General features: G+C 51.6%; 1 protein-coding gene across 1 annotated transcript in view; it reads left to right on the forward strand.

Moving 5' to 3' along the window:
- The window catches only part of DNAH10 (dynein axonemal heavy chain 10), a 174,562-nt gene that overhangs the window by 135,023 nt on the left and 17,096 nt on the right, over nucleotides 1-22,443 (forward strand). The window contains exons 55-64 of the mRNA XM_008964478.4: nucleotides 1,810-2,007; nucleotides 2,698-2,859; nucleotides 6,925-7,099; nucleotides 13,271-13,452; nucleotides 14,547-14,683; nucleotides 16,898-17,115; nucleotides 18,132-18,353; nucleotides 18,655-18,802; nucleotides 20,251-20,530; nucleotides 21,364-21,593. Of these exons, the coding sequence (XP_008962726.2) occupies nucleotides 1,810-2,007; nucleotides 2,698-2,859; nucleotides 6,925-7,099; nucleotides 13,271-13,452; nucleotides 14,547-14,683; nucleotides 16,898-17,115; nucleotides 18,132-18,353; nucleotides 18,655-18,802; nucleotides 20,251-20,530; nucleotides 21,364-21,593 (1,952 nt within the window). The remainder of the gene's footprint in view (nucleotides 1-1,809; nucleotides 2,008-2,697; nucleotides 2,860-6,924; nucleotides 7,100-13,270; nucleotides 13,453-14,546; nucleotides 14,684-16,897; nucleotides 17,116-18,131; nucleotides 18,354-18,654; nucleotides 18,803-20,250; nucleotides 20,531-21,363; nucleotides 21,594-22,443) is intronic.

Here is a 22,443-nt window from a genome sequence, read left to right on the forward strand (position 1 = left end):
TGGATGTGGTGGTGGGCACCTGTAATCCCAGCTACTCAGGAGGCTGAGCCATGAGAATTGCTTGAGCCCAGGAGGCAGAGGTTGCAGTGAGCCGAGTTCGTGCCACTGCTCTCCATCCTGGGAGGCACAGTGAGACTTTGTCTCACACACACACACACACACACACACACACACACACACACACACACACACACATAGAGAGAGAGAGAGAGAGAGAGAGAGAGAATATATTCCCTGGAATTGAGATGACTATGCCCAAAGGCACAGATATTTGTGAGGCACAGTTTTTCCTGCACACTGTAAAATGGGCCCTGGGGCTGTGTTTTGCTAATCCCGGAGTAACTCAGGACCAGCTCTGCAGAATCTGGATTAATCGGTACTTTCAATCTGTCTTTCCTTCCTCCATTTTAATATGAGACATTCTCTGCTTTGAGCTGAATGCATTTAAAACCTATCAGATAATCCAGGTGGTGTGATCTTGACACTGGAAGCCATCATTCATTCTTTCAGCGGGTGTGTAGGAAGGCCCACCTTTGCTGATATGTGCTGGGTGTCATCCAGCGGTGGGTAACCAAATAAGCCCACCCAGTCCCCGGGCAGGCGAGGGGAGCAACAGGGCAGAGTTAGACGTGGTGATCGCTTCTGAAAACCCAAGGCCCTTCTGCCATGGTGTCTTGGCCTTTAGGGAAGACAGGGCTTCCTAACAGTAGGGAAGGAATTAGGTAACAGAGTGAGACCCTGTCTCAAAAAAAAAAAAAAAAAAAAAAAAAAAAAGAAGAAGGATTGGCACGGATCACTGCTGTGGCCTGAAAAGCCACCAATAAGTGATAGCCATTCTTTTCTTGTCCTATTAAAAACTTTAACATCATTTTTTTATTGTAGTAAAATATATGTAACATAACATTTTCCATTTTAAGCATTTTGAAATGTACGTGTGGCACTAATCACATTCGTAATGTTGTGAAACCAACACCACTATCTGTTGCCAAAACTTTTTCATCATCCCAAACTGAAACTCCATACCCGTTAAACATGAACTCCCCATCGCCCCTCCCTCCAGCCCCTGGCAACCTCGAATCTATGTTCTGTCTGTATGAATTTGCCTGTTCTAGAGAGGGTTCGTATAAGTGGAATCATGCAATGTTTGTCCTTTGGTGTCTGGCGTCTTTCAATTAGCATCATGTTTTTGAGGCTCATCCGTGTTTCAGCATCGGAACTTCATTCCTTTTTACAAGTGAATACTATCCCCGGTATAGATAGGATACATTTTGTTCATCCATTCCTCCGTTGCTGGACGCTTGGGTCTTTCCACGTTTTGCTTATTGTGATAGTCTACAGTAAACGTTGGCATGCAAGAATTCATTTGTGTCCCTGCTTTTCAGTTCTTTGGGGTATATACCTAGGAGTGGAATTGTTGAGTCATATAATAGTTCTATATTTAACTCTTTGAAGAATCCCTGTTTTCCTTTCTTAAGAAGCATGGCCGGGTGCGGTGACTCACGCCTGTAATCCCAGCACTTTGTGGGGCTGAGGTGGACCGATCGCTTTAGCTCAGGAGTTGAGACCAGCCTGGGCAACATGGGTGAAACCTCACCTCTACAAAATAGTACAAAAAATTACCCAGGAATGGTGGCCCATCCTGTAGTCCCAGCTACTTGGGAGGCTGAGGTGGGAGGATCACCTGTGCCCAGGAGATGGAGGCTGCAGTGAGCCATGATCACGCCACTGCACTCCAGCCTGGGCAACAGAATGAGACCCTGTGTTGAAAAAGTAAAAGAAAGAAAACATTTTTTATTCCTTCCTCTTCAGGGTATAATCCAATGATCCCGGCAGAAAATATAGAAAATGTGGTGAAGCATGTTGTCTTGGTTCACCAATCCGTGGGCCACTACAGCAAACAGTTTCTACAGAAATTGAGGCGCAGCAACTATGTCACTCCCAAGAACTACCTTGATTTTATTAACACCTATTCAAAATTGCTGGATGAGAAAACTCAGTATAATATAGGTAAGCCTTGGGGATGGGGTGGTTGACAAAAGTCATTATTATTTATGGGTAAGGATTCGAGCGCTGATCTTTTCTTTAGTAAGATCGGGCATCTTCAGTATTGAGGCCAAACGAAGCACATCTTGGATTTTGCGTCTTGGAGTGATTCTTTCATGTGGGCAGGACCCTGGCATGTCCTTATTTTTGTTCTCAGTGTTGAGTCTTAGACTTTGAAGCTTTACATTTTCATCACATTAGCAATTTTTAAATTTTATTTTTTATCTTAGGGATAGGGTCTCTGTTTCCCAGGCTGGAGTGCAGTGGTGCAATCATGGCTCACTGCAGCCTCGACCTCCTGGGCTCACGGGCTACTCCCGCCTCAGCCTCCTGAGTAGCTGGGACCACAGGTGCAGCCACCATACCTGGCGCACATTAGAGACAACTGTCTGCTGCAGCAGCATGCACTGCCGGACAGGGCTTTTTAAAAAGTGCTCTGGCTATTGGCCAAGGGAAGCACTGTTTTCAGAAATACATTCATTTTGGCTGATGCCGTCCCAAGTATGGCAGTGGAGGTACTGAAAGACACGTGCCATGTTGTAAAAATGTTCTGTTTTGTTTTGTTTTTGATAAGCTGAAGTTAGGCAAATCTCAGTGATTGTGTTGGGAACAGTGGCCACCTCGACGATGAACATAGGTGCCCTCTTTCCTCAGCTCAGTGCAAGCGTCTGGACGGGGGACTGGACAAGCTGAAGGAGGCCACCATCCAGCTGGACGAGCTGAACCAGAAGCTGGCCGAGCAGAAGATCGTGCTGGCGGAGAAGTCCGCCGCCTGCGAGGCCTTGCTGGAGGAGATCGCCATCAACACCGCTGTAGGTGAGTGAGGGCGGGGCCAGGGCAGCCCATCCCGAGCAGGACAGGGCTCTGCCAGGACGTCCCTGTGAAACTGCTTGTAGGCACCGAGCGTGCCATCTTTGACCCTGCAATTCCTGTTTTCTTTCTGAATTCGTGTCCAGCCAGTCTCGTCCCCTTTCATAAGCACTGAGAAGCTACCATATGTAGGCCCCTGCGCTGGTAGCCTGAGGATGTCCAGGGGAGTGGAAAAGTCACTCGACCCTCTATGGGCTGGTGAACTAAGTCCGTGGGGTTGAAATGACCTAAGCCTCGGCACCATCGACGCGGGACTTTCTTGGTTCTTGAAGCTGTTTCAAGGTTCTTTCTTGGGCCCCTTCCCTCGGTCTTCTTGGCCGAGCCTCTGTGTCACCTGCACTGTCCTGCTCTTGACGACTCTACCCTCTCGCGATGCCTGGCACAGGACAGCTCCTGCAGCCCACAGCTCTGTGCCTGGCCTCTAAGCCTCCTCTCTAGGTCTTTGGGCCAGTGGCTTCTGATGTGTACCCTCCCCAGCTCGTTCCCAGATTCCTGCAGATGCCGCTCAACCTGCCTGCCTCTTCCTTCTCCTGCTGGTCCGTGTTCGTGTTGCTGCTAAGTGTCATCTCGGTTCAGTTCCTTTGTCATTGCACCCGGCCCTGTGCACAGGATCCATTTGTCATCACTCTGGCAACAGCACCTTAACTTGGTGTTGGCAAACTGCCTCTCCCTGACTCCCAGTGCCTGCCATCAGGATGGGCTTATTCTAACCCTGACAGACCAATTAGATGTTCTCTGGGACTGCACATTTTGAATCAGCCAATATAAAGACTGAAGATTATTTGTGTTCATTCATTGCACAGCAGCGCTGTGAAGAGACTGCATTCAGTGCCCGAGCCCAGATCCCTGAGGCGCCTCTAGTTTATGTGTTTCAGCACCTTCCATGTCTGTGAGCTACCATATCTTCTTAAAACAATTTCACGTTTTTCTTAACTTGACCATCATTAGCTTCTGTTGCTTGCAACCAAAGCAACTTAATCGATAGATATCCTTTCCCAGGAATTTGTGGCATATCCCTGCTGCCTGTTTTGATGCTGAGTCCTCACTGTGGCCGTGAAGGGTCCCATCAATCCCTCTGTGTCATCTTGCCTACCTAATTTCTCATGACACCCTGTCGCCTGCTCACAGCATCACTTCTTCATGCCTGTGTGAGTCCTGCAGTAACTTGCTCTTTCTCTCCCTTTGGTCTGCTAAGAATATCCGTACCACTTCTTTCTTCCTGTCCATGTTTCTCCTTCCAGAACTTTGATCAAATGCCTCATTCCCACATAGCTGCACTTTGCTTTGATCTGTCTTTTAAAAACTATATATTTCTGGCCCCCTAAATGTAAAAAACTATATATTCCTGGCCCCCTAGATGTAAAACTAGACTGGAAGTGTCTTGAAGGATGCTGGTATTCCACGTATTCATCTGTCCAGTCAGCAGATACTGACTTCAGCTTCATGGCAGCCACCGTGGTAGGGAGAGTGGGGGCTAGAAACTGAATGAGACTCAACCCCTGCCTCGAAGAGGCTCACAACCAAGAGAGCCCCTCCCCCAGTGCCCAGGCCACAGTTTGTACTGAGGACCGCCTGTTTGCCACACCCATGTTTAGTGCCTCTCCTACCTGTGCTTGTTTTTCTTTCCCCATTGCCATCATCCTTGTCCAGGGTCACCTTGCTCCCACTTGGAATTTTGGAGGAAGCTTCATCTAGGAACTCTGTTTCCAGGGTTGCAAATGGTGGAAACTGAGCTCAAAGTGGCTTAATCCAAAGTGGAAACGCATTGATTCCAGAGGCATGCTGGCTTCAGGCACAGCTGGATCTAGGACTCAAGTGTATCAGTGGGAATCTTTCCTTCCCTTTCTTGGCTCTGCTGTCTTCTGTTTGGGCTTCATCTCAGGCAGCTGGCTCTGTCCATGCTGAGAGTTTGGGAGCCTCCAGCATGAGGTTGGCATCCTATTAGCTCAGCATCCTCAGGGGAGAGAGGGCTCTTCTTTCCCATACATTCCCACAAAGCTCCCAGAATTGGCTGTGATTGGACAGATTTGGGTCACATGCCCATGCCCAAACCAATCCTGGTGGCCATAGGAATGGGATACATTGACAAGTCCCACAGAGGGTAGGGTGGAGTGCAAACAATCCTCTCTCCTGAGGGTGGCTCTTCAGCACCTGCCCCAGCCTCCAGCCCATGCTTCTGCCTGGCTGAAAGAGCCCACAATTTTGCTCCTCAACATGACTCAAGCACCTGGCTTCGCCAGCCCCCTTTGCAGGCTGCTCCCCACACTGAGGTTCCCGAGGCCTGTACCAGCCCTCTTCCTTCCCAGCCAGCTCTGGTGGTCCTGTTACCTCTGCGCTCCGTTCCTGCTGGCACTGTCCCCCACCCCCGCGCCTCAGCACGCTCACAGCTTAGACAGCTTCCTTTCTGCTTTTCTGTTCCGAAGGTTCCACACTCGTGATCTTGCTACCCTTTTCTGATGCATTCATCCCCCTGCTGCCCCAGGGACAAGCAGTGCCTGGGCTGGGGACCCTTTACAGTGTCAGGGCCCGTGCACAGCTTTGCACGCTGCAAGTGCCAGTGCTGGCTTGTTAGCTGTGGAGATGGGTTCCGAGAGACCTTATCATGTGGGAGGCAGAGCCTCTGCAGCCAGCATCTGTTTGTAGAAGGCCTGCTGCATTCATCTCCCGGGGCTGCTGTAACAAAGCACCATGATCTGGGGGCTGAAAACAAGACATTTATTTTTTTAAATTAATTAATTAATTTATTTTTTTGAGACGGAGTCTCGCTCTGTCACCTAGGCTGGAGTGCAGTGGCGCGATCTCGGCTCACTGCAACTTCTGCCTCCTGGGTTTAAGCGATTCTCCTGCCTCAGCCTCCTGAGTAGCTGAGATTACAGGCGCCTGTCACCACGCCTAGCTAATTTTTGTATTTTTAGTAGAGACGGGGTTTCGCCATGTTGGCCAGGCTGGTCCCGAACTCCCAACCTTAGGTGATCTACCTGCCTCGGCCTCCCAAAGTGCTGGGATTACAGGTGTGAGCCACCATGCCTGGCCAACAACAGAAATTTATTGTCTCACAGTTCTGGAGGCCGAAGTCTGACATCAAGGTGCCAAGACCATGCTCCCTCTGAAAGCTCTAGGGGAAGCCTCTTCCAGCTTCTTGGGGTTGTTGGCAGCCCTTGGTATTCCTTAGCTTAGCTTATAAATGCACCACTCCAGTGTCTGTCTCCATTGCCACACGCCCCTCTTCCCTGTGTGTCTCCACATGGCCTTCTGATAGGGACCCCAGGCATTGGATTTAGGGCCCACCCTAACCCCGTATGACCTAATCTTAACTAATTCCATCTACAAAGACCCACTTCCAAATAAGGTCACATCCTGAGGTCCCAGTAGGCACGAATCTTGGTGGGGTGACACTGTTCAAACCACTGTGAGCCAAGTCCTGCTCTAGGTTTTGGGGTTCTGGCCCTCGGGGAGGTGCTGACATCCTAGTGAGTGAGGGCACCCAGACAGTGAATCAGCCAATGGTGAAATGAAACTTCTGATTGCGATTGGTGTCATAAAGCAAGTCAGCAAGGAAGGGAGAGAGAGGGCGACAGAGGGGCAGGCTCCTTAGAGGGTGGCTCTGGCTGGGCCCAAATGAGCGTAGGAAGAGGCGATGAGAGGCAGAAGGAGGAGATCGCAGGGAGCCGGTAAGCAGAAGGGGGACCCCGGCATCCTCAGTGAACACCGGCGAGGCAGGGCTGGGGGCTATCAGGAGCCATGGGATTTGTCCTGGATGGAGTGGGTAGGACACAGGTGGGCCAGTTGAGGAAAGTCAGAGTCAGGGTGGCTGCCTAGTGCTGGAGGCCCCACGCATGGTGAGTTTTTCTGTCCCACCAGGATCACTGAGGCTGCCACATTGGCCAAAGCCCCTTAGATCCCCGCTAGGGCTCAAGCCAACCTTTGAGGACTGCACTCTGCTCAGAGCTGGGGCTGCGAGTGCATCTCCTCTGAGCCCAAGCTTTACTCACCCCCTGTCCTACCCTGCAGCCGAGGAGAAGAAGAAACTGGCGGAGGAAAAGGCCATGGAGATAGAGGAGCAGAACAAGGTCATTGCCATGGAGAAGGACGAGGCCGAGACGACCCTGGCGGAGGTCATGCCCATCCTGGAGGCCGCCAAGCTGGAGCTGCAGAAGCTGGACAAGTCGGACGTGACTGAGATTAGGTAATGCACCTGAGCCACCATTCTGGGCTTCCATTCCACCTCTGCAGGCCAGTAGTCTCCATGATCGTGGCAACCAGGAGCTTACAAAGGAGCTGATGCCACATGCTGCCACTGTGCCTGGCTCTCTCCACGGTGCAGACTGTTGTTGCCCTCATTTTCGGATGGGGAAAGTGAGGCCCAGGGAGATGAGGTGGGCGCCCCAGGCATCCAGATCCCCCAGCTAGTAGGAAGCAGGGCCTGCTGACCTTGAACCCAGGCCAAGGGAAGGATGGAGTGGGGTAAAAGAGTGCTCTTCACGGAACATGCGGGGGCAAGTGTCTGCCCTAAGCAGGGGCAGGATGCTCACCACCGGGCTGAGCCCTGCTGAAAACAGCTCAGCAGAGATGTGTGCACACCACGGCCGGACTGGCGATGCCTGAATCCATTTCCAGCCAAGGAGGCTTTCAAGGAGGGTGAGAGTAGGTCACTATTGAGGCCCCCATACATCTTGCAAATCAATCTGTAAGATGACCCTGTCCCCCACGCCAGAGGGCTCATATGCCGTCAGCGAGGGTAACGTGGTGTGGCGTGGGCTAGCAAGCTTTCTCCTCGCATGGCTTGGCCTCCCCAGGGCACTGTTCCTGGGCTCTGATGGTCAGTTGAGTCTTGTGAGTAAAGCCCTGGGAGGGAACACTGTCCTGGTGCCAGCCTCCGCCCACTGCCTCTGCCCCTGTGCTGCCTGGCCCTGCACAGACCCCTCGGCGTGGGAGCCTCAGCTCTCTCCTTCCTCACTCTTCATCCAGAAGGAGATCAGTCTTCCTGGCCCCACACACGGGTCTCGCAGCCGAGAGGCTCCGTTCCTGGGTCAGTAGTGGGCTTCCATTCTGGGCTCCTGCTGCAGTGGTGCATGTTCCCTGCGCTTCCTGTTTCTCTGCCTCTGTGCTATCTGTGAAGGCTGAGCAGCACTCCTTGTCCAAGTCCGTGCCCTTGTTTTCTTATTGGTGAAACATTTGTGAATCTGAGCATGGAATTCAGCTCATTCCAGGACAGGGGACCTGGTTCATTCTTGGGAGGTCACTTGGAGGTGCCACTGTGGTCAGCAAGAAGTCATTAGTTCAGTGTTGAGGATGGTGTCAAGGAAGGTATAAGGATCGATGTATTAAAACTTCAGCACTAGGCGTTGGAAGTTTAGGCTGAGGTACCAGGACACAGTGGAAGTGCACACCCAGCGGAGGGGTAGGAGACACGGTCAGCACACACATCCTCCAGGGAAATTTCTAGCTACCGGTGATAGGATTTGGGGCACTGCTCCCAGGTCAGCAGCATAAAAACATCGTGAGAGCAGAGACTAGGAAGGATTTTTGAAGGGGATTTATTTGAAGAGAAGGAACGGTGAGTCCCTTCCATCAACCCAAGGTGGAGGAGTAGGGGGGAGCTTCCATGGGGCCAAATAGAGGGCTTGGCATGTGTCCCCTGCAGTGAGACAGGCATTGCAGACAGGTGCCCAGCTCACCCCTGAGAAAGCCTAAGTACAAAAGGAATAATTTTTACACATTCATACATGGCTCTGCCTCTTTGCTGTGTGATGTTTAGCAAGTCATCTAACCTCTCTGTGCTCCAGTTTCTTCATTTGTAAAATGTGGATAAGAATTGTCTCGGCTGCATCAGGGTCTTCATGAGGATCATATGAGCCTATATGTGAAGAACTGGGCTGGGCACATGGTCAGAGCCATGAAAGCATTAGCTGTGATTATGGCTCCAGCATCCAAAAGGTATGCTGGGAAAAGCCCACGGCCACTGTGTCCTCTATCAGCTGTGGTCACCTTCCCACACTGCAACAGGTAGTATGGGTATATCATTTCTCATATACACTTCCTGAGGATTTTCATGCATGACCAAGGCAACCAGGTACACAAGGGTCTCTTCTCTTCCTGACTTCAGGTTCTGAGGGTTTGGAGAGCAAGGGATACCTGCAAATCCTTTTTTCCTTCTTTTATATACAAATTATAACACCCTATGCATATCTTTCTGCATCTTTTCTGCTTAGCAATATGTTTTGGAGAGCTTTTGCATGTTGATGTATGATGAACTTCCCTGATATTTTAGAACATTCCTTCACATTCCATTATGTGGCTGTGCCATAATTTACTTAACAAGCCCTTACTGATGAGTTTGTTAAATAAATTGATTGTGTCTCCAGTCTTTTGCCTTTACAAACAGCGTGGCAAAGAATAAATCTGACCATAGTTCATTGTGCACCTGGGCGAGTCCACCTGCAGGATACATTTCTATAAGTGGAATTGCTGGGTCCCAGGGTGTAGGCATTTATAGTGTTCATAGCTGTTGCCTAATCCCCGCCGTGGGGATGGAACCTATTTATCCTCACCAACAATCCAAATGAGTAGTACCTGCTTTTTCCTAGACTCACCAACAGGGGGCGCGATCACATGTTGGGATTTTTGCATATTTTGTAGATGAGGAGTGGTACTTGTGTAGTTTTAATTTGCATTTCTCTTAGTGTGAGTGAGGCTGGCCTTTTTTTTTTCCTATGCGAAAAGTGTGTCTAAGAGTTATGTGTATTTCCTTTTCTGTGAACTTGGTTTGCGTATCTATTGGGTCGTGGTTATTGTTGCTTTTTATTTCAAAACCATTTACAGGGGCTTTTTATATAATGGGGAGCTCAGCTTTTTATCCATAAGGTGAGTTGCAAATCTTTTCCTGGTTTGTCATGGGCTATTTGACTTTGTTTATGAGGTTTATGTGTGTGTGTGTTTTTGCCATCTATGTTTATTTTTATGTGGCAGATTTTAGCAATATTTTATTTTGTGGCTTTTTTTTTTGAGACAGAGTCTTGCTCAGTCACCCAGGCTGGAGTGCAGTGGCACGATCTCGGCTCACTGCAACCTCCGCCTCCCGGGTTCACGCCATTCTCCTGCCTCAGCCTCCTGAGTAGCTCCAGCCTCCTGAGTACCTCCAGACGCCCGCCACGACGCCTGGCTAATGTTTTTTTGTATTTTTAGTGGAGATGGGGTTTCACCGTGTTAGCCAGGATGGTCTCGATCTCCTGACCTCGTGATCCACCCGCCTCGGCCTCCCAAAGTGCTGGGATTACAGGAGTGAGCCACCGCGCCCGGCCTTTGTGGCTTTTTTTAAATTTATTTTTTGAGACAGAGTCTCATTCTGTCGCCCAGGCTGGAGTGCAGTGGCGCGATCTCGGCTCACTGCAACCCCTGCCTTCCAGGTTCAAACGATTCTCCTGCCTCAGCCTCACAAGTAGCTGGGGTTATAGACACCCACCACCATGCCCGGCTAATGTTTGTATTTTTAGTAGAGATGGGCTTTCACCATGTTGGCCAGGCTGGTCTCAAACTCCTGACCTCAGGTGATCCACCCACCTCAGCCTCCCAAAGTGTTGGGATTACAGGCATGAGCCACCGCACCCGACCTATTTTGTGGCTTTTGGATATTGTGTCCTAGTTAAAAGTCCTGATCACACTGCAAGATTGTAAAATAATTTCCCCATGATTTCTTTTTGTACTCTTATGTTTTAATTTTTTATATTTAAATCTTTTATCTATTGAGGATTTTTTTCCTGGGGTTCTGTGTGAGTTTGGATCCAATTTGAGTTTTTCCAGATGAGTAAAATCTGGCTTTTCTCAGGTCATTTGGATGTTAAGCGCAATGAGCCGGCACTTACATCTTGACAATTTTATAATCTTTTAAGTCCTTAAAAAGCGCTTCCTTCTTATCATACTCAATCCTCTTTGTAGAAATCATTAAATGTTAAGGCAGGAAGATGAAGAGTCATGAAGATTAGAAGTAGATGTTTCTCTAACTATAAAACTATAAAAGCCTCCCTTTGTTGCTGGCTCTTGAGTTTCACTTTTCTTCCTTTCATTCATTCAATAGTCACTGGGTGTCTGTCCCCCACCCCATCCCTGCCCTGAGCAGGCACTGGGGCCCATCAGCAGTGAGGCAGGCAGGGTCTTCACTGCGTGGTGCTGACACTCTGTTTTCCTATAGGAATCCCATGTGCATGGGGAAATTATGTAGGATTAGGTTAGGAAGGAAAGGTCCTTGCTGCTCTGACAGTGGATGTTGGGACCTGACCTAGTCATGGTCACAGAGGGCGGAGGGGGCACCTTCTCTGAGATTGCAAGGAGCTCGGCTGGAGAAAAAGCAGAGACAGCTGGTGTGTCAGGTGTAGAGTACTGGGAGGTGGGGAGTGGGGTTTATAATGATTATTTTCCTCTAGGGAGGGTAGCATAACATTCTCCCTTTCTCATTCCTGAGTTTGTTTTGTGATAGAAGAAAGGAATCAAATTAAACAGACATCTCCCTTTCTCTTGACTTGCAACCTCGACATTTCACACACCTTGGTCATCCGGCATTGTGGAAAGTGGTGTGTTCTGGATAAGTGAGATCCCAGAGCGTGGTCTGTAACCCAACAGCAGAAAACGTCACTTTGGTAGACTCAGAGGATTTGGGAACTGGAAGGTTCCAGTTCTGCGTCTCTACTTCACAGATGGGGAAACTGACGCCCTGGCTGGTTCCTAACTTGCCCAAGGGCTCAGGACCCCGCGACAGGCCTGGGCTCCTTCTGTCTTGAATCTGAAAACATCTCCCCCATTCTTTCCCCACCTGCTTGTTCACAGAGCAGTGGCCGGGGCCTGGTTTCCATCCACCCTGAAGGGACCTTTTAAAGACACTTGACAGCCCTGCCGCTTTCCTAAGCAGCCAACACCAGCGTAATTGAGCCTTTCCCCGGTGACTCAGGGCCTTTCTTTCATCACTGGGCTTTGTGCTGAAGTGTGGGCGCCCTCCCTCCTGGCTGTTGCCCTGGCTTGTCCGTACACTATGGGGCCTTCTCTCCTCTGCTGTCTGTGTGGGAGTGTGTGAGGGTTCCGGGGTCAGGAGGGGTGGGGGATTTGCTCACTGCAGAAAGCCTCCAGGTTGCTGGTTGCTGTCTGCTCAGGCTGTCTCCTCCCTGTCTCTCTGTCTCCTCCCTATCTCCCTGTCTCCTCCCTGTCTCTCTGTCCCCTCCCTGTCTCCTCCCTGTCTTCCTGTCTCCTCTCTGTCTCTCTGTCTCCTCCCTGTCTCTCTGTCTCCTCCCTGTCTCCCTGTCTCCTCCCTGTCTCCCTGTCTCCTTCCTATCTCCCTGTCTCCTCCCTGTCTCTCTGTCTCCTCCCTGTCTCCCTGTCTCTGTTCTTGTGCATGTGTCTCCCCCTCTGTCCCTCCATCCCCCTCTTTCTTCTCTGGCTCACCCCAGCCTCCTACCAGAGCACAAATGCCTGGGCCCCTGCCTGGCCGCCCCCACACTGCATCCATGCCCTCCGGGACCTCTGTCTCCTGCTCTTCTCTCCTGCTTTTCCTTCCTCTCCTGCTTTGCCTTGTCTGTGCTGTTCTCTTCCACTTCTGTCTTTCCATGGCGTGGTCTGGGAGACTCCTGTGGCTTTCACTGACCTTGCCTGGCAGCGGGATGCCCCAGTGAGATGGGTTCGGTTCCTTCTCCGGCCTTTGCACCAGCGCTGCTGTTCTGTCTCCTGTTCCGTTGGCAGTTCTGGTTCTCCAGAGGACCAAGGGCAGTGGACATCTGCGTTCTGGAGGAGCAGAGTGATGATGTAGTCTTATCAAAGCCACAGAACACAATTACGGGGCAACATAGCCTGGAAAGAGCCCAAGATGCGGGGACCCCAGGCTTCCCAGGCGGTGTCAGCACAGCCAGTCATGCAAGCTCCCAGGACCCTGTTTGTCCATCTAGTAAACGGGGAGAGATAATGGTGGTGGTGGTGGTGGTGGTGATGATGATGATGATAATGACAATAATGACGGCAGCCACCATTTAGAGTCTGAGGAATCAGCCGAGGGTGTAATTAAAACATAGGTGCTCAGGCTGCCCCCTAACCACTGATCCAGACGCTCCGGGGATGGCCTGGGTTTGTATTTTAATGCTGCCCCCGCACCATTCCAGGAGCCTGGTCTGGAACCTGAGAGGGGGACCCGGCCCTGCCCTTAGGGACGCTCCCGCCCAGGAGTGCCGTTTGTGTTGGGACCTGGCTTCTTTCGTTTGCCTGCAGCATCAGCTCCAGGGACTGTCTTTTGGTTGAGCTCGTTTTTCTGGAGCTCTCTTTCAGGCCAGATCCTGGCCACATCCCGGGGTTGTGACCCACGTGTGCCTTGGTTTCTTGCCAGGTCGTTTGCTAAGCCCCCGAAGCAGGTGCAGACGGTCTGCGAATGCATCCTCATCATGAAAGGGTACAAAGAGCTGAACTGGAAAACAGCCAAGGGCGTGATGTCCGACCCGAATTTCCTGCGGTCTCTGATGGAGATTGATTTTGATTCAATTACCCAGAGCCAAGTGAAAAACATCAAAGGTGAGTGTAGCCATGTGTGGGAATCGCCAGGGTGGATCTCGGTCTGGCATCTCAGGCTCTGGGACAGGGATGGAGGGCAAGGAGGCTTGTCGTGGGCAGGCCCTCCCCTTCTGGTCAGATGGTATGGGATGGAACAGGCAACTGATGGTCACCAGAGGAAAACAGCAGCCCCATGACGTGACCCAGGGAGAGTGGCTGGGGATGCGTGGCGGCAGCCGTGCCCACTGAGGGTTCGATTCAGCACTAGTCCTAGCTCTCCCTGTCAGGAAATAGGATCTTCTCATTGGAACCTAGCCCAGCCTTGTCTTCTGTGCATCTCACCCAGTGCTGTTCAGTGCACACGCAGAAGCCCAGAGCTGGTCTGACCTTGACTTCCCCCCTTTCTCCTCTTGTCAGTGTCAAGTCTTCTGGAGGTCCCTGGGGAGTGGGCATGGGGGTGGGCAGCATCACTGATGGCCAGCCTCTCCTCCATCTTTGGTTATAGGACTGAGTTCCCTTTGAGCTCAGTTCCTGACCCTGCCCAGTGCTCAGCCAGGCGGTGATAGTGGAATGGTGTTAGTCTTTGCGAAAAGCAATACAAGTTAACGCTGTGTTTGATGGTTTATTTAGACTCTTATCAAATGCTTTTTCTTAGCCCCTTAAAAACAAAAGCAATCTCAACACAAATGACCCCAACCACTACAAAAACCCAAGGCACTCCCTCTGTCTGAATCTTCATTGGATGGACTTCCGTTTATGTGAAATTACTCCTGGGGTGAGGGTGCGGGTGAAGGTTAACAGGTGACCTGTAATGGCCTGTGAATTCCAGTTAGCCACCTGGGTGCCCAGCTGGGAGTCTCCGTCACGCCCTGGGTCTCCTGCGTGACACCTGCGTCCTGGGTGGCAGTAAACCATGTCCCTTGCCCACATCTGAAACATCCGTTTATGCAGAACCCATCTTGGTTTGACACCACGCTGTTGGCCATAGGAGAGCTGTGTGCATTCTGCTCACAGGGCCACTGAAGAATAAGAAACTAGTTACGCTTATTTTGTCTATTTTATGCTCCCAAGATGAAGCTTGCCACTCATAAAAATTATTGCATGTTTCACGTTAGGCCTCTTGAAGACTCTTAATACCACAACTGAAGAAATGGAAGCTGTCAGCAAAGCCGGGCTGGGGATGCTGAAATTTGTCGAAGCTGTAATGGGCTACTGTGATGTTTTCAGAGAAATCAAGCCCAAAAGAGAGAAGGTATTGCCCGAATGTAAGACTGCCACACCACTGCCAAGGGACCCATTCAGAGTCAGAATTCACATGTACATACCTTTGCTGAAAAACTTCTCCCGAGGTTCTGACTTCAAGCTGCATAAACTTTCCCCCCACCCCCCAATAAATGGCAATCCTGAAACACCACTATCACTTAGGCATAGTGTGGGTGGTGGACAAGACCGAGGTCTGAAAGAGTTTCAAACTTCCTGTGAAAGTGTAGTATAAAGATGTTCAGACCAGGCGCGGTGGCTCATGCCTGTAATCCTGCACTTTGGAAGGCCCAGATGGGAGGATCGCTTGAGCCCAGGAGTTTGAAACCAGCTTGGGCAACATAGTGAGACCCTGTCTCTACAAAAAAAATTTTTTTTAATTAGCGGAGCATGGTGGCACACACCTGTACTGCCAGCTACTTGGGAGGCTGCAGTGAGCCGTGATTGTACCACTGCACTCCAGCCTTGGTGACAGAGTGAGACCCTGTCTCAAAAAAAAAAAAAAAAAGACGTAAAGATGTTTAAAGTTGTTTCTCTAGGGTCAAAGCAGAGTTTCTCAGCTGCAGCTGAATGCGGCCTGGTGGTGGTGGGGGGTCTGTCCTGGGGGATCTGTCCTGGGGGGTCTGTCCTGGGGGGTCTGTCCTGGGGGAGTCTGTCCTGGGGGATCTGTCCTCGGGGGTCTGTCCTGGGGGGGGTCTGTCCTGGGGGGTCTGTCCCGGGGGGACTGTCCTGGGGGGATCTGTCCTGGGGGGGTCTGTCCTGGGGGGTGTCTATCCTGGGGGGGGGTCTGTCCTGGGGGGGATCTGTCCCGGGGGGTCTGTCCCGGGGGGACTGTCCTGGGGGGATCTGTCCTGGGGGGGTCTGTCCTGGGGGCGTCTGTCCTGGGGGGGGTCTGTCTTGGGGGAGTCTGTCCTGGGGGGGTCTGTCCCGGGGGGGTCTGTCCCGGGGGGGTCTGTCCTGGGGGGGTCTGTCCTGGGGGGTATGTCCCGGGGGGGTCTGTCCTGGGGGCGTCTGTCCTGGTGGGGGGTCTGTCCTGGGGGGGATCTGTCCCGGGGGGTCTGTCCTGGGGGGACTGTCCTGGGGGGGTCTGTCCTGGGGGGTCTGTCCTGGGGGGTCTGTCCCGGGGGGGTCTGTCCTGGGGGCGTCTGTCCTGGGGGGGGTCTGTCCTGGGGGGGATCTGTCCCGGGGTATCTGTCCTGGGGGGATCTGTCCTGGGGGGGGTCTGTCCTGGTGGGGGGGTCTGTCCTGGGGGGGGTCTGTCCTGGGGGGTCTGTCCCGGGGGGGGTCTGTCCTGGGGGCATCTGTCCTGAGGGGGGGGGTCTGTCTTGGGGGGGGTCTGTCCTGGGGAGTCTGTCCTGGGGGAGTCTGTCCCGGGGGAGTCTGTCCTGGGGAGGGTCTGTCCTGGGGAGTCTGTCCTGGGGGCGTCTGTCCTGGGGGGGTCTGTCCTGGGGGGTCTGTCCCGGGGGTGTCTGTCCTGGGGGCATCTGTCCTGGGGGGGGGGTCTGTCCTGGGGGGGATCTGTCCCGGGGGGACTGTCCTGGCGGGATCTGTCCTGGGGGAGTCTGTCCTGGGGGCGTCTGTCCTGGGAGGGGTCTGTCCTGGGGGGGTCTGCCCTGGGCACTATAGGATGTTTAGCAGCATCTTCAGCCTCACCCCACTGGATGCCAGTAGCACCCTCCCTCCAAGCTGTGACATCCAGAAATGCCTCCAGACAGTACCAAACGTCCCCTGGGGGACAAAACCTACCCCAGTTGAGAGCAGCGGGGCCAAAGTCACATGAAGATCACAAAATACAAAGAGAATAAGGTTAATTTGATCATTCTGAGTCATATTGTGACCTTGCGCTATAGCTCGGAATTGTATTATTCAGAAAGCTTGGAACCAATAGAAATACTGTTACTGTCTATGGTATATTCTTCTGAGTTTTTGACTTAGAACCACAGTGTCATCTTACTGAGACCTCAGTACATGAAAGTAAAACCATTTGATAACTTGGGTGCTGTGTCTTCTGATGGGACATGGAGTTTTTGCAGCAAACAGTCGAAGAAGAAACTAAGAAGCCACGTGTCTCAACATAGCATATAGAGGCTCCGAAAAGCACAGACACCGTTAGAGCAGTTTAGACATGTGGCCTGGTTTGAGGCCATGGGATCGCGGCCCCACCACGGTCCTTTTCCCCATCTTTTTGCAAATTGTCTTCACTTAGGTGGCCAGGCTGGAGCGGAATTTTTACCTCACTAAACGGGAACTGGAAAGGATCCAGAATGAGTTGGCAGCAATTCAGAAAGAGCTGGAAACATTGGGTGCCAAATATGAGGCCGCCATACTGGAAAAGCAGAAGCTGCAGGAAGAAGCCGAGATCATGGAGAGGCGGCTGATTGCTGCAGACAAACTCATCTCGGGTCTGGGGTCAGAAAACATCAGGTCAGTGCTGCTCACGAGCCCACCTGTTGCGATTTGTAAACGGACGTCACCCACAGAGTTTCTCGCCATGTTGATTCTTTATCTCATGTTGTGTTTTTATGTGAAAACCATGTGACCAGGTCTTATGTTCCTATTATCATGTTTATGGCAGCTAATGGCTATTTTATAGGCTCTTGTTTGTATTAGGCACTGAGTGTTATTTATTAATTACTAAGGGTCAAGGAGGCAGTGCAGCTGTGGAGACGGGGGAATCCATACCATTTAGCAGGGTGCTCTAGGTTTGGGAAGTGTTCACTTCTTGGTGACCTCTAACCCCTGGGTCTTTTCTAGAAGAGTCTGTGGGAGAAGCCCATCTCTGTCACCACACAGATGCCTTCTAAGGGTCCCAGTGGCTTGTTCAATCCTGGGCTTCAGTCTTAAGTGATGGGGCTGTTTGATATTTATGGGCAAGACCGCTTGGCCACAGCTTATTCACCAAATAGGGCAACAATTTTGAATCTAGCATCCGTAAGTGTGGTGTAGAAAACACTGAAAAATGTTGTTTGCGTGTGGGAAACAATTTTCAGTATTTCTTAAACCTAAGTCTTGGGGCATTTACTGAAAGAGGACAAATGAAACAGATGCTTTCTTTTATCTTGGGTGGAATTCTGTCATTGAGTGAGGCCAGAACTTGTTAGCTCTGCCGGGCTGATTTATCTGTCTTTGATTAAGGCTTCGGAAACAACGTGATTACTACTTAATATGATCCACGCAATGTGATTACTGCTTAATAAAGACCACAGGCCTTTACTGAGCCCCCTGCTTGATGCTGGCTCCAAATACCAGGTTCACTAGGGTGGGAAGTTGCAAGATAAGCTGTTGGTCTCTGTTCCCCACAAGGAAAGAATATCTCAAAACATGTTTCCATCTGGCTAGCCCTGTTAGCAAGGTATCAAGCTGGTTCTTCTGGAATGTTCCTTTTGGTTGTGGCCAGAAGGTAAACTGCTCACGGCAGCCTCCCTCTCCTCTCGTGCCAGGTGGCTGAACGACCTGGATGAGCTGATGCACCGGCGCGTGAAGCTGCTGGGGGACTGCCTGCTCTGCGCGGCTTTCCTCAGCTACGAGGGAGCCTTCACCTGGGAGTTCCGTGACGAGATGGTCAATCGGATTTGGCAAAATGACATCCTGGAGCGGGAGATCCCCCTGAGCCAGCCTTTCCGGCTGGAAAGCCTGCTCACGGATGATGTTGAGATCAGCAGGTGTGTGGCACCCTGAGCCAGCAGGAGGGAGGGGATACCTTAGCACAGGGGGTCTACATGGGTGTCACCCTGGGGGGAGGCAATGGCCTGGGGGGCATCACCAGGACCACAGTTGGCTCGACTGCATGGAAGTGGCCGGGCAAGCTGCAAACCCAGCACGGAACCCTTCTCCCTGGCCTCTGAGGAGGCTTGTGTGGCCTGGGGATGGGTAGATTGTTCTGGAAGGCCAGTCCTACCACCCTTAGCCCTTGGCTCAAAAATTGGTGAGAAAAATTCATTTCCCGATGGCTGTTTCTTCCAGATGGGGATCCCAGGGCCTTCCCCCCGATGAGCTCTCCGTTCAGAATGGCATCCTCACCACCCGGGCCAGCCGCTTCCCTCTGTGTATCGACCCCCAGCAGCAGGCCCTCAACTGGATCAAGAGAAAAGAGGAGAAGAACAATCTGCGGGTACGGTGGCTCCTCCCAGGGCGTCTTCTGCCCCCTATTCCTGTTCTCTGGAGAATGCCCCTCCCGCCTCCTGTACCTGGCAGTCCCTAGCCTCAGCGAGGCTGGGCTGAAATGCTTCCACCCTGACCCCCATGCGGAGCCCTCCCCGGGCTCCGCCTCTACCCCGTGGGTCTGCCAGGGCAGCCCAAACCGCCGTGAACTCTGCCTCTCCCCTCGCAGGCTGTGAGCAACCTTAGCTTCGTGTTCCTCTGTCCAGTACGGGGTTTGTGGTCTGGGTGCTCAGTCACTATTTTTTGGAGCTGAGGTGGGGGATGGGGATGCAGGGGAGGAGAGGTGAGAGTAATGGCTTGATTGAGATGTAATTCACATACCACACCTTTCCCCCACTGAAAACATACAATTCAGTTTGAGTTTTAGTATATTTACAGAGTTGTATACCAATCACCAGAGTCAATTTTAGAACATTTTTATTATCCCTGGAAGAAATGCTACATCCTTTAGCCATCACCCCTCCCGTCCTTCCATTTCTCCCTCCCCGAGCCCCTGGCAGCCACTCATCTGCTTTCCGTCTGTGAATGTGCCTCCTCTGGACATTTCTTAGGAATGGACTCAGACGCTGTGTGGCCTTTTGTGTCTGGCGCCTTTCACTCAGCCTGATGTTTTCAAGGTCCGTCCTTGCTGTAGTGCATCAGGGCGTCATTCCTTCCTCGGGCTGAATGATATTCCGGTGTATGAACAGACACATTGTGTTCATCCATCCATTTGCTGAGGGACAGTTGGGTTGTCCTACTTTTTGGCTGTTTGAAGAATGCCGCTGTGAATGTTGGTGCACATGTTTCTATGTGGCCATGTGTTTTCAGTTCTCTTGGGGCGATACCTAGGAATGGAATTGCCGGGGCGGCCCAATCTTTGCTGAGCTAATGAACAAATTAATTATTTTCAATTTTAGCTTTTCCTCATTTTTTTCTGGTCCTTGATCCCAGGTATTTGCCTGCTGTTAGAGGAAACCCATTTGTACTCCAAGGTCAGGGGAACAGTCTGCCTCCAAAATGCACATGGAGCTATCAGGGAGCAAATACTATGAGGGCAGGAACTTTTCTAGACTCCCTCTTCCCTCAGCCTGCCAGGGAGCACTGAAATTGTCAGCCTACCCCTAGTCCAATTCCAACATCTACCCTCTCTCTTAAAGAGGAGGGGTTCTAGCTTACGGGAGAGGGGCTGAGGAATCCCCTTCCTTTCCTCTCTACCCTGTTTGAGCAAGATCCTGCCCTGAGCTTGGACCTCATGGTGTATATGCGTTATACCCCTTGCTTCTCTCTTCTTTTCACCTCTGGCCCCCTCCAAGTTCCTGGCCCATCCACTTCCCACTTCCAAGCCATTCTCCCCTTATATTTGGCAGGGCCACAGTTAAACGTGGGCTTTCAGCATCTGCCTCCCTTCTCTTCCAGGTCGCTTCCTTTAATGACCCTGACTTCCTCAAGCAGCTAGAGATGTCCATAAAGTACGGGACCCCTTTCCTGTTCCGTGATGTTGATGAATACATCGATCCTGTGATTGACAATGTCTTAGAAAAAAATATAAAAGTCTCCCAAGGACGGCAGTTTATTATCCTGGGAGACAAGGAAGTGGACTATGATTCAAATTTCAGACTGTACCTGAACACCAAGCTGGCCAATCCCAGATATTCCCCATCCGTGTTTGGGAAAGCTATGGTGATCAATTACACTGGTAAGAATGTGTAGAACCTCCACTGCTAATTAAGATGGTTATGAGGGAGACCGCAACCTCAGATCAAGGCATTCATGGGACATCATTTCACTCAGTGACCCCAGATCATTCTCTCATAGGCACATCTGGACTAGTCAGCTCTTACCAATTAGGTACCACTTAGAAGGTGTGAGGCCATGAGTCACCTGTCATGAGTCACACTGAGACGGGGCCGTGGGCTCATGTGTTCACACATGGGGTGGGATGGGACCTCTGACTGTGGGGGCAGGAAGTTACTCTATATTTGTGTATTTAAAATACATGTTGTGATGTTGAATTTTTTTTTCTTCCTCTCAGTTGAATTCTGATAGAAATGGGATGTTATCTCTTACATTCTCTAGGGTTGTCATGCTCCTGCTTAAATAGGCTAATTTGATTTGGATGTACTTTCTTTTCTTTTTTTGTACAGATGGGGTTTGTCTGTGTTGTCTGGGCTCAAACTTCTGGGCTCAAGTGATCCTCCTGCCTCTGCCTCCCAAAGTGTTGGGATTACAGGCATGAGCCACTGTGCCCAGTCTGGGTATACTTTAAACTATGGCACCCCAGTCCGTGGAACCCTGGGTTTTATTTTAGTGTGTTTTTTCCTTTTTGTCTGCCACTCTGCACCATAGCATCGCTGTTTTGCTCCTGCCTGCCACCTTGCTGCTCTAGAGTGACTTTGGTGGGCAGTGAATCCTCGTGCCTCTGGCCTGCTGGCTGAGACCCGCGCTAAGCTTGTCCCGTCACAGCAGGGCAGCGGGAGAGACTGTTGTTGGGGGCCGCAGGTGGTGAGGGCCTCTCACTGTCCCCCACAGTTACGCTGAAGGGCCTGGAGGACCAGCTGCTGAGCGTGCTGGTGGCTTACGAGAGGCGGGAGCTGGAGGAGCAGCGGGAGCACCTCATCCAGGAGACCAGTGAGAACAAGAACCTGCTCAAGGACCTGGAAGATTCCCTCCTTCGGGAGCTGGCCACGTCCACGGGGAACATGCTGGACAATGTGGACCTGGTGCACACCCTGGAGGAGACCAAATCCAAGGCAACAGAGGTAGCAACCACAGTGGAAGAGGCCGTGAGTCAGGCGGGGCCTGCATGCGCCGTTGGAGCGTCCATTTCTCTGTCTGCTCAATGAGAAAATGGGGCTCTGTGATCTCAGGGCTAAAAACCCACCTCTATTGGGATGTGCTGTGGGGAGGGGAGCCCTAAAGGTGTTCCCAGGGACCCTTGGGCATCAGGTCAGTCTCTTTAAATCGAGAGTGATAGAAAATCCAGCCCTGCCTGGCTTAAGTCAAAAGGGAAGTTATCAGCTGAGAAAGCAGAAAAGTCCAGAGATGGCCTCAGGTGGGGCTGGATCCAGGACTTCAAAAATACCAGGAGGACCTGGTTTCTGTCCATTTCTGGGCTGGGCCTTCTACTGGGTTGGTGTCATTCTCTGCCAGCTCCCCACATGGTCATAAGACTGGTCTGGCCTCACGTCCTCTCGGGTCCAAACCCAAAGGGGTAAGTGAGAATCTTCCTGTTCCTACTGTGACGGTCCTGAGAGTCACTTAGGTCACGTTTCTACCCCAAAGCAGCCCTGGGAGCTTGGGGATGCTAGGCTCAGGTTAGCTGGGCCTGGGTCACATCTCCTGGAGTCGGGGTGGAACCCCATATGAGAAGAAAAGGGAGAGGGCAGTACCGGAGACTTACAAGCAGTGTTACTAGGGGAAGGGGCCATGGGTGCAGGGGCGTCAGCCACAAATATTCACCCCTTCCTACAAGAGGGTGGGTGCCCTCGCTCCCCTGCAGTCCCTGGATACTTTCAAAGCCCTGAAGCATTGTACATACCTCTCTGCTGTCCCCCTGCCCCTCCTGCCCTCTGCCCACATCTCAGTCTTCCTGTTTCCAGGGTCACCTGT

The sequence above is a fragment of the Pan paniscus genome, chromosome 10, assembly GCF_029289425.2.
Source record: "Pan paniscus chromosome 10, NHGRI_mPanPan1-v2.0_pri, whole genome shotgun sequence".
In the NCBI taxonomy this organism is placed as follows: Eukaryota; Metazoa; Chordata; class Mammalia; order Primates; family Hominidae; genus Pan; species Pan paniscus.